The sequence below is a fragment of the Ovis canadensis genome, chromosome 23 (assembly GCF_042477335.2).
Source record: "Ovis canadensis isolate MfBH-ARS-UI-01 breed Bighorn chromosome 23, ARS-UI_OviCan_v2, whole genome shotgun sequence".
Classification (NCBI taxonomy): Eukaryota; Metazoa; Chordata; class Mammalia; order Artiodactyla; family Bovidae; genus Ovis; species Ovis canadensis.
In genome coordinates this window covers 62,663,834-62,675,939 of record NC_091267.1, presented here as the reverse complement: position 1 = coordinate 62,675,939, position 12,106 = coordinate 62,663,834, and the positions used below count along the sequence as shown (strand labels likewise).

The following is a 12,106-nucleotide window of genomic DNA, read 5'->3' as shown; positions in this document are numbered from 1 at the left end:
TTTTGAGGTGGCATATTCTGCTGCCCTTCAGCAGTATCTACCAAAATTAGAAATACATGGGATCTTTGACCCAGCAGTTCTGTTTCTGTGGATTTATTGTACCTATATACTGATATGTGTGTGAAATACCTTGTATACCAGATGCTTACTGGTGAGTTATTTGTAGTTTACAAAAGACCATAAATTACTTAAATGTCCATCATTATGGGACTTACGGAATTAAAAACCAAAGTGTTACAGAGTTAAGAAAAATAAATGCTTTATATATAGATATGTAATGATTTCTAATATATGTTAACTGGGAAGAGCAAAGAGGCATATGTAGTGTGTTACGATTTGTGTAAAAAGGAAAAAATATGTGCTTATATATACACAGAAAATCTGTGGAATGACACCTAAGAAACTAGTAATATTTTCTCTGAGTTGAGAAACTAGGTGGTTAGAAGGGATGGAAGAGAGACTTTTTACTGTATATCTATTGAACCCTGTATATTTTGTACCATGTACGTTACTATAGTATTCAAAAAATAAAATACAAATAAGAAATCAAGTCTGACTTAAATTTTCATTAATAGACTCTATGATATTGTTGCCTTATGAGGTGGATGGATGGAGTTTTGCTCTTTTGAAAAATTTATCATTTATGGACCTAATTAAACTCCCAAAGTAAATTTTTAATTGTTGTTAAGGTACTTAAAGAAAAATGAAGTACTTGTCTATTTGATTGAGAACAGAATGTTCTGATCTTCATTTTTTTCCTCCAGTAGTTTTATATGCAGCATTTTAGTTTTTATTTTGTTGTTGCTGGCTGTGCTGGGTCTTTGTCGTGGGGTGCAGGCTTTCCCTGGTCGTGGCACATCGGCTTCTCCAGTTGCAGAGCGTGAGTGCTGATCTAAAGCCCAAGGGCTCAGTAGTTGTGGTGCAAAGCTTAGCTGTTCCCTGGCTTGTGGGAGCTCTTAGTTCCCCAACCAGGGATGGAACCCATGTCCTCTGCATTGGAAGGCAGATTCTTTATGTGTCTTATCTTTCCATCCCCTTAATAGGGTTTTCATAGACCAAAAGTTTTTAATTTTGATGGAGCTCAATTTATTGATGTTTTCTTTTATGGGTTGTGCTTCTGTGTAATGTCTTAAGTATTTCCTGACCCCAAGTCACAGTTTTCTCCTGTGTTCTTATCTAAAAGTTTTATACTTTTAAGTTTACATTTAGATCTGTAATTCATTTTGAATTAACTTTGGTATAACATGAAAGGTTTAGGCCAGAGTGTGACCTGTTGATGCCCAGTTGTTCTAGCATTATTATTTGAAAAAATTGCCCTTTTATTGAATTGATTTTGTTGAAAAACTCCAACTGGCTGCAGTTTGGTGGGCCCATTTCTAAGTTTTTTGGTTTTGATTTATGTGTTTGTCACTGTGTCTTTGGATTTAATTCTTTTGACCAAACATGTGTGACCTGTCAGTAAACATACATAGTGATGGAAATTTTAAATTTAGATTTTAAGAGCTGTCAGCTTTAATAACTTGTATTATAACATTAAACTGTTTGCTACAAATAGATCTCCTTAAGGTTGTTAGTTATAGGCATCATAAAAGAATACTTCACATTTTTATCACTATTAATTTAGTTATGATTTTTTGTGTGTTTTCCACATATGTTAAAAATTTAAATTTGAGTCAGAAATGGAATAGTCAAGGAGGTGAAAAAATATTTAATTAAAAAATATCAAAGTAATATATAGACATAGGTTAAAAATCAAATAATATGATGGATGGACTTATGATGAAAAACTGTACTACCACCCTCGCCACTCTCAAATCTCTGAGCTGTTGCTTCTTGCTACTTACCTCCTTATTTATAACTAATATGCTTTTACTATTATTTTCTGATTCAGTAATTTAAAATATTTTCTAACATTGACCTCCTACCTACTTAGTGGAAATCAGAGATTGTACATTCTTAAAATAATTTTTTTAATGTTTATTTTTATTTCTTTGGCTGTGCCGGGTCTCAGTTGTGGCATCTGGGAGTAGTTCCCTGACCAGGTATGGAACCCATACTCCTTGAATTGGAAGTTCAGAGTCTTAGCCACTGGACCACCAGGAAAGTTTCGATTTCACATTCTTAAGCCACCACTCTCATTTCTTTTTCTGGCATTTCCCTAGTATAGTTATTACCTCACAATTTTTGGTTTAGTCTTTATATTATAGTGATTACATAAATATTCATAACCTGAAATGAGTTATACCCTGTGACTACACAAACTTTTCTTGAACAATGTTTTTTTTCCCCCAGAATACATAATTAAATCATTTACTTTGTGTTCTGAGTAATAGTCATTCCTTCCCCCCTTCCTTCCATATTCTCTGGTATTTTAAAACTCTACTGAATAAGGTCGGACACATCAGGTGACCTAGGGTAGTTCTGTGTTTTCTTCCCCAGGAGGTCAGTGGGCCATGCTGACCCTTGTTCCAGCTGTTGCACAGCTCTTGACCTGTAATTTCTCTTCACCTATCTTGTGTTGAATCCTGTTTCCTCAATTCCGTGTCTTCATTTTTCTTGGTTTATTTCCTTATACTGAAATTTTCCAGTAGGTTCAAATGGGTGCATGGCAGGTTTTTGAGTGTTGGGAAATCTAAAAATGCTGTTCTACCTTCATACTATATGGGAGCTTTTGGCTAGGTATAGAATTCCAGTTAAAATTTTTTTTCTTAATTTAAAGGTATTGCTTCCTTATCATCTATCTACCTTCCAGTATTGCTGCTGCAAGATTAAGAAACCAGTTTTTTTCTTTTTAAGAATTAATGTATAAGACAGATAGGAATAGAGGTAGTGAAACAAAACCTTTGTATCTCTTCCCCATTTTCAGCAAATCTAAACAATAATCTATTTCTATTCCTTTCTCTTTTCTTTTCTAGAAAGTATTTATGCGACTGAAGGCTCCCCTTTCCTCACGCAATAACATTATATGAAAATATTCTTCTGATTTTGCTTTGTATTTTTCCCATATATGTTTTAATACTTGTAGTAGCTAAGAATATATCCATAATATTGTTTGTACACTTTAAAGTCATATAAATGAAATTAAACCATGTCGTTATTCCATAGCTTTCTTTAAATAAATATTTTTGAGATGTGTGCATGTTGGTAATTATAGATCTAGTTAATTCATTTTCACTAGTGTATTGTATCCCATTGTTGAGATTAAAAGAATAAAGGGAGGTATGATATTTTTTAAACTAGGTTTATAGTTTCTTATATTTAGGTCATGGGTAGGAAAAGTATGAAAATTATTTTGAGCACACTTGAAATTTCTTTTTATTCTTTGTAGGTTGTTTTGTGGAAATGAAGGATTAAGGACAAGTAAGCCACCAGATTAAAAGATGGGATCAAACAGTAGCAGAATTGGTGATCTTCCTAAAAATGAGTACTTGAAAAAGTTATCAGGCACAGAATCTGTCTCTGAGAATGATCCATTCTGGAATCAGCTTCTATCATTTTCTTTCCCTGCACCAACAAGCAGGTAAGAGGTAACTTGGAAATTGAAAATTTGTATTGAGAGCCACATAAACTTGTGTGGCATACTGATTTTTGAAAAAAATTTTACTTTAATGTTCTCTCTCTTCATTTGTTGTACATGTACTGGTAGAAAACTCAAAAGTTATGGAAAGGAGAAATGTTTTTCTCTTTCCTTTTTCCCACTCAGCCACCTCCTTTCTCCAGAGATGATTCCTGGCAGCAGTTTCTTTTGAATCCTTCCAGAAATAGTAAAACCATGTATTTCATGTAGTTTTACAAGACTGTTTAAAGACAAATGCTAGCATACCACACATACCTTGCTTTTTTCTTCTTGCTTGCTGTCCTTGCTTTTTTCCCCACAGTTAATATGTACCTGCCTTATTCTTTTAAGTGACTGTAGAGTATCAGTGTGCGCTTAGTAGCTCAGCTGTGTCTGACTCTTTGTGACCTCATGGGGTGTAGCCTGCCAGGCTCCTCTGTCCATGGGATTCTCCAGGCAAGAATACTGGAGTGAGTTGCCAGTCCCTTCTCCAAGGGATCTTCCCGACCCAGGGATCAAACCAGTGTCTCTTTCATTGCAGGCAGATTCTTTACCGCTGAACCCCTGGGGAAGCACCAAGAGTATCCACAGTATATGAAATCAGTTTATTGGTGAACATTTAGATTGTTTCCAATGTTTTCTTATAACAGATAATGCTGCATATATAATTTCTCATGCATACAAGTAAATTTCTAGTATAAATTCCTCAAAGTAGAATTGGTGGATCAGAGGTTATGTGCATTTGTAATTTTGGTAGATATTACCAAACTGCTTCATGGAAGTTGTACTAATATATACTTCTACCATCAATATATGAGGAGGTCTGCTTTCCCACCCCTTTACCAGTTTAATGCATTTTTAGACTCTGGCCTTTGCCATTTTGGCAGGTGAAAACCAGTATTTCCTTTTTAACTATTATAAAAACTGACCAACATATAACTATGTAGAGTGACTAGAATGTTGAATTCCCATTATTCAGTATGTAGATTTTAAGGATTTTTATTTATTTTTAATAGTTTTATTATGATAGACTGAACAGTGGCCCCCTAAAGATATCTGTGGCCTAGTCCCTGAAATCTTTGACTATGATGGTATGTTGTAGCATGTATCAATATTTCATTCATTTTTATTCCTGATTAAGATTCATGTATATGAATATACAACTATTTGTTTGTTTATTCATCAGTTAACAGCCATTTGGATTATTTCCATATTTACTTCATCTATATTTTAAAATATTCTAAAGTAAAGTAAAATACAGACATTTTCTTTATAATCATAATACCATTATCACATCTTAATAATCACAAAATTAACTGAAAGTGAAAGTGAAGTCGCTCAGTTGTGTCCTACTCTTTGCGAACCCATGGACTGCAGCCTACCAGGCTCCTCCCTCCAGGGGATTCTCCAGGCAAGAGTACTGGAGTGGGTTGCCATTTCCTTCTCCAGGGGATCTTCCCGACCCAGAGATCGAACCCAGGTCTCCCACATTCCAGGCAAATGCTTTAACCTCTGAGCCACCAGGGAGTGGTAAAAATTAACAGTGATACCACACAAAATAATAATAGTTTCACTTATCCAGTCCTTCTTAAAATTTCCCTAGTTGTTTTGTAGTTTGTTTTTTATAATCAGGAAATAAATAAGGTGTATACATTGCATTTGGTAGTTATATTTCTTGAATGTCTTTAATCTCAAATAGAGGTATATATTTCCCAACTCCTGCCACTATTTTTTTTTCCCATATGCCTATGCTGTTCATTTTTTTTTCTTTTAAGAAACTAGGTCAGTTTTTCTGAAGACTGTTCCACCTTCTAGATCTACCTCACTACTTCTTATATTTTGTTTTTTTTTATTTGAATTTTCTATAAATTGAACATTAGATTTAAAGATGATAAAATTTGGGTTAAACATTTTTGGTAAAAGTAATTCATAAGTGATGCTAGGTACCTTATATTGTGTTCAATTAGGATACAGAAAATGTGCAGTCTTAATCAGTTATCATGTTAAGGCTGAGAGGTTTGGTTGTGGTTTAGCATCCATTGATGATTTTGGTTCCAATCACCTATTTCATAAGAGATTACAAAATGGTATTATTTTTAATTTGGTCATTTCTTGTGCATTTATTAACTGGAATTCTCCTGTAAAGGAGTGCTTTCATGAATTAAGTTATAGTAAAACATAGTTTTTATTATATTATTACTAAAGGGAAACAATTCTTTTCTTCTACTGATTTTCAGTAATGAAAATGGTATAATAGTGAGAACTAAGTCTGTATTTCTTCTCTCCCTGACCCTAGAGTTGGAAGAGCTATCACTCTCTTTTGACTATGAATTAAATATATATATGTAAAATGTATGTATATGTGTTATCTTTTAATAGTCAAGGTTATGTTTATTTTCATATGTTTGAGGATTAAGGATTATTGGCATTTGCTTTTTGTGAATTGTTTATATATTTTGGCAATACATTTTGATTTCTGAGTTTTAGATATAGTTGGATTGGACTCTACAAGGTTGACTTAGTTTACAGTTTCGTGATAATGTGAGTTAGTTATATATTATGGGAAGTGGCTACATATTAGTGCTTCTGAGATCCTTGGAAAATTAAAGGTGGTTGTGGATTGATGAGAGAGGTCAAACTGAAGATGAGCTATAGTATCAGTATATTTTGAAATCATTTCCTTAATCCTGAAGGAATTATCATTGAGTATCTCTGCTCATATTGTAATAAGACTTAGAGGAAAAAAGAGCATATAAAGATAATATTGTTTATTATTCAAGATAAATTTTCTTTTCACTTATGTAAACTGTACTACAATCCATTTGTGCTCTGCCAAAAGACATTAAAGAGACTTAACTGAGTTCACATGTCCAGAGCGTCCAACAAGGTCTTCCCTTGTGGTGGCAGTGTGAGAGCAGAGTCTGAACTGCAACAGCTGGAGTCACGGTAGGACAGGCATTTAGGAAGTTTTGTCCCCTGTTGACTATTAGCTGAAAGAAGTGCAGCTGAAACTGTAACCATAGGAGACATTATGCTTCCAGAAAAAACACAAGGAAAAGTACTGCAAGCAGTGATAGTAGCTGTTGGATTGGGCTCTAAAGGAAGGGTAGAGAGATTCAGCCGGTTAGTGTGCAAGTTGGAGATAAAGTTCTTCTCCCAGAATATGGAGGCACCAAAGTAGTTCTAGATGATGAGGATTATTTCTTATTTAAAGGTAGATAAAATTTGAATGGGAAAGAAAAAAATTAATAATAGCTAAAGTGGAGATCAGCCCTGGGATTTCTTTGGAAGGCATGATGCTAAAGCTGAAACTCCAGTACTTTGGCCACCTCATGCAAAGAGTTGACTCATTGGAAAAGACTTTGATGCTGGGAGGGATTGGGGGCAGGAGGAGAAGGGGATGACAGAGGATGAGATGGCTGGATGGCATCGCTGACTCGATGGACGTGAGTCTGAGTGAACTCCGGGAGATGGTGATGGACAGGGAGGCCTGGCGTGCTGCGATTCATGGGGTCGCAAAGAGTCAGACACTACTGAACAACTGAACTGAACTGAACTGAAAGTGCTCTTAGATGGAAAGGAGGAAAAAGATTGTGTATGTGTGTGTGTACTTGATTTATGCAGAGCTGGCACTTCAGAGCTTTGGGAAAAGGATGAACTTCTAAGCAATAGTGGTGGGAATAAATTGTTAGCCATTATTGTCTATTTCTTGATTTCTGCTGGTACCTTGCAGTTTGAATTATTATGGCTTTATACTTTGTTTTGCTAATTATTGCTTTTTCTCAAAGATCCTTTGTTGTTCACATGTATTCTTCATGTCATTTTTTTGTTAATTCATCCTCATTTATAAAGGAATCTTAGAGTAAAAAGCTGTAAAGTAAGTAAACTGTACATTACGGTGGAAGAGGGATAGCTAGTCAAAATATCCAGAAAGCTTTGTTCGTGGTGGTGCGTATACTTCTGTCACTTTGTTTGAAGTCCCTCTCTCCTCTCCCCTGCCTTCAGCTCCTCAGTGCTAGTATTTGGTATGTGACCTGTAGAATGTTAACACTGAGCAGGCCTTGAGGTGGAAGGTGCCACCTCATTGATAGTCAGGGATGGTATTACTTACTTTATGAATTTTTCAACTCTAAGATGACTGTATCTGTAGGGAAGACTCTGAATCCAAACATTTCTGAGATTGCTCACTCCTGGAATTCCTTGGATCCCATATGTGCTTTCCTCAAGTGCAGCCAAAAATTGGTGTCTGCCAACTTTTTTTAGAAGCACTAAGTCCTTTAGGACTAATCTAATCTTTCCTTACTGTAAACTGTTTTTGGCACCAGGGTAGCAAGATTTTGTTACAGTTTCTAGGCATGGTTGAAAAATGTTCAGATTCTTCAATAGTTTTCAACTTTTCACCTTATTAAAATTCCTTGTGAAGCAAAGGTGTGAAATAAAATCAAGATTAAATCTAGAGTAAATTTTAAGTAATATACTGCTTTTCTTAATAAAGTGTTTTAAAATTATTTATATGACTGATTTCATACTAAAGTGAAAAGGGAAAGTGTTCACTGCTTAATAATGTCTGACTCTTTGTGACCCCATGAACTGTAGTCTGCCAGACTCCTTAGTTCATGGAATTCTCCAAGCAAGAATACTGGAGTGGGTAGCCATTCCCTTCTCCAGGGAATCTTCCTGACCCAGTAATCAAACCCAGGTTTCCTGCATTGCAGGCAGATTCTTTACCATCTGAGCCACTAGGGAAAATATAGCAACGAAATCAAAATCAATGCAGAGCTAAAGACAGAGGTAGTAAAATCATCTTTGTCTGTAGTAAATAGTTAAGAGATACATGAAACAGAGTTGTAAAATATAATGTCCAAACACTAAGCTATATATGTGTATTTCAGTTCAGTTCAGTTGCTCAGTTATGTCTGACTCTTTGCGACACCATGAATCGCAGCACACCAGGCCTCCCTGTCCATCACCATCTCCCGGAGTTCACTCAGACTCACGTCCATCGAGTCCATAATGCCATCCAGCCATCTCATCCTCTGTCGTCCCCTTCTCCTCCTGCCCCGATCCCTCCCAGCATCAAGAGTCTTTTCCAATGAGTCAACTCTTCGCATGAGGTGGCCAAAGTACTGGAGCTTCAGCTTTAGCATCATTCCTTCCAAAGAAATCCCAGGGTTGATCTCCTTTAGAATGGACTGGTTGGATCCCCTTGCAGTCCAAGGGACCCTCAAGAGTCTTCTCCAACACCACAGTTCAAAAGCAGTTCTTCAGTGCTCAGCCTTCTTCACAGTCCAACTCTCACATCCATACACGACCACTGGAAAAACCATAGCCTTGACTAGATGGACCTTAGTTGGCAAAGTAATGTCTCTGCTTTTAAATATACTATCTAGGTTGGTCATAACTTTTCTTCCAAGGAGTAAATGTCTTTTAATTTCATGGCTGCAGTCACCATCTGCAGTGATTTTGGAGCCCAAAAAATAAAGTCTGACACTGTGTATATAGTTACATATAAACCTCATGGTAGCCACAGACCAAAAATCTACAATAGATACATAGGCACAAAGAGAAAGGAATCCAAACATAACACCACAGTTAGAAGAGAGGACAGAAACTACAAAAACTACCAGAAAATGATGAACAAAATGGCAATAAGTACATACCTATCAACAATTACTTTATAAATAGACCACATGCTCCAATCAAAAGACATAAAGTGGCGGAATGGATACAAAAGCGAGACCCATCTATGTGCTGCCTGCAAGAAACTCATTTCAGATCTGAAGACGCAGACTGAAAGTGAGAGGATGGAAAAGTTTTCCCATGCAAATGGAGACAGAAAGCAGGGATAACAATACTTATATCAGACGAAATAGACTTTAAAACAAAGACTGTAATGAGAGACATTACATAATGATCAAAGGATCAATACAACAAGATATAACAGTTGTAAGTGTATGTGTGTGTGTATATATATACATATATATATATGTACCCAATATAAGAACACCTAAATTCATAAAGCAGTTAACAAACTTAAAGGGAAAAATTAATAGTAACACAGCAATAGTAGGAGACTTTTAACACCCCACTTACATCAGTGGACATATCATCCAGACAGAAAATTTGTAAGGAAACCCTGGTCCAGATGACACATTAGACCAGATGATTAATACATACATATACATACACACATACATCCATACGTATAAACATTCTATCTAAAAGCATGAGAATCGCACTCAAGTGCACATGGAATGTTCTCCAGGATAGATCACATGGTAGGCCACAAAATAAGTCTTAGTAAATTTAAGAAGATTGAAATTGTATCAAGCAATATGAGACTACAGATCAGTTATAAGAAGAAAGAAAACTACAGAAAACTCCAAATGTATGGAGGGTAAACAATATTCACTAAACTCTCCAGCCCATTATATGTCCATTTTATTGTCATATAATTATTCATAGTAATCTCTTATAATCCTTTGTATTTCTGTGCTATCAGTTGTAATTACCTTTTCATTTCTAGTTTATATGAGTCCTCTTTTTCTTGATGAGTCTGGCTAAAGGTTTATCAATTTTATTTTTTCAAAGAATCAGCTCTTAGTTTCATTGATCTTTTCTGCTGTTTTAGTCTCCGTTTCATTTATTTCTGCCCTGATCTTTATTACTTCTTTCCTTTTTACTAACTTTGGGTTTTGCTTCTTTTTATAATTCATTTAGGCATAACGTTAGATTGTTTGAGATTTTTGTTGTTTCTTGGGATAGGCTTTTATCTCTATAAACTTCCCGCTTAGAACTGCTTTTGTTGTATCCCATAGGTTTTGAATCATTATATTTCTTTTTTCATTTATCTTCAGGTTTTTTTTTTTTTCTCTTTGATTTCTTCAGTTACCTAGTAGTTACTTAGCAACATGCTGTTTACTGTCTATATCTTTGAGGTTTTCTTTTGGTTTTTTCTTATAACTGATCTCTAGTCTCATATTGCTTGATAGTATTTCAAGAAAAAAATGGATTAATTCCTAGGATATGCAATCTTCCAAGACCAAATTAGCAATAAATAAAGAATATGAGCAGACTGGTTACCAGTAATGAAATTGAATCAGTAATCAAAAAGCTCCCCAAAACCAAAGTCCAGGACCAGATGGCTTCACAAGTGAAATCTCCCAAACATTTAAGGAAGAACTAACACCTACTCTTCTCAAGCTATTCCAAAAAAACTGCAGAGGAAGGAACACTTTTGAACTCATTCTGTGAGACCAGTGTCACTGAAAGTGGATAAAGACCACACACAAAAAAGAAAATTACAGGCTAATAGCAATGATGCAAAAATTATCAACAAAATATTAGCAAACTAAATTTAGTAGTACATTAAAAGGATCATACACCATGATCCTTGATGAAAGTGAAAGAGGAGAGTGAAAAAGTTGGCTTAAAGCTCAACAATCAGAAAATGAAGATCATGGCACCCGGTCCCATCACTTCATGGCAAATAGATGGGGAAACAGTGTCAGACTTCATTTTTGGGGGCTCCAAAATCACTGCAGATGGTGATTGCAGCCATGAAATTAAAAGACGCTTACTCCTTGGAAGGAAAGTTATGACCAACCTAGATAGCATATTGAAAAGCAGAGACATTACTTTGCCAACTAAGGTCCGTCTAGTCAAGACTATGGTTTTTCCAGTGGTCGTGTATGGATGTGAGAGTTAGACTGTGAAGAAGGCTGAGCGCCGAAGAAATGATGCTTTTGAACTGTAGTGTTGAAGAAGACTCTTGAGAGTCTCTTGGACTGCAAGGAGATCCAACCAGTCCATTCTAAAGGAGATCAGTCCTGAGTGTTCATTGGAAGGACTGATGCTAAAGCTGAAACTCCATTACTTTGGCCACCTCATGTGAAGAGTTGACTCATTGGAAAAGACTCTGATGCTGGGAGGGATTGGGGGCAGGAGGAGAAGGGGATGACAGAGGATGAGATGGCTGGCATTGCCAACTTGATGGACATGAGTCTGAGTGAACTCTGGGAGTTGGTGATGGACAGGGAGGCCTGGCGTGCTGCAGTTCATGGGGTGGCAAAAAGTCGGACACAACTGAGTGACTGAACTGACTGACTGACTTCATGATCAGTTGGGATTCATCCCAGGGATGCAAGGATGATTCAGTATCCAGAAATGAATATGATATACCATATTAACATATTTAAGACCAAAGCGTATGATCATCTCAGTAGATGCAGAAAAACTGACAAAAATTCAGCATCCATTTATGATTTTTTTAAAAAAAGAAACCCTCAACAAAGTGTAGATATAAAGGGAACATACCTCAATATATGACAGGCCCACGTCTAATATCATACTCTGGTGAAAAATTCAGAGCATGCTCTAAGATTAGGAACAAGACAAAGCTGTCCAATATTGTCCACTATTTTGTTCAACAGAGTATTGGAAGTCCTAGCCAGAGCAGTCATAAGAAGAAAAAGAAATTAAAGGAGTCCAATTTGGAAAGGAAAAAATAAAACTGTCACTCTTTGAAGATGACATGATACTATGTATAGA

At 35.9% G+C, this 12,106-nt stretch overlaps 1 protein-coding gene across 2 annotated transcripts in view; it reads left to right on the top strand.

Moving 5' to 3' along the window:
• DYM (dymeclin) overlaps window positions 1-12,106 on the top strand; it is a 392,231-nt gene that overhangs the window by 18,731 nt on the left and 361,394 nt on the right. For both annotated transcript variants that reach the window (XM_069568503.1, XM_069568504.1), the window contains exon 2: window positions 3,329-3,520. In XM_069568503.1, coding sequence (XP_069424604.1) covers window positions 3,381-3,520 — 140 coding nt within the window. In that variant the 5' untranslated portion in view covers window positions 3,329-3,380. The remainder of the gene's footprint in view (window positions 1-3,328; window positions 3,521-12,106) is intronic.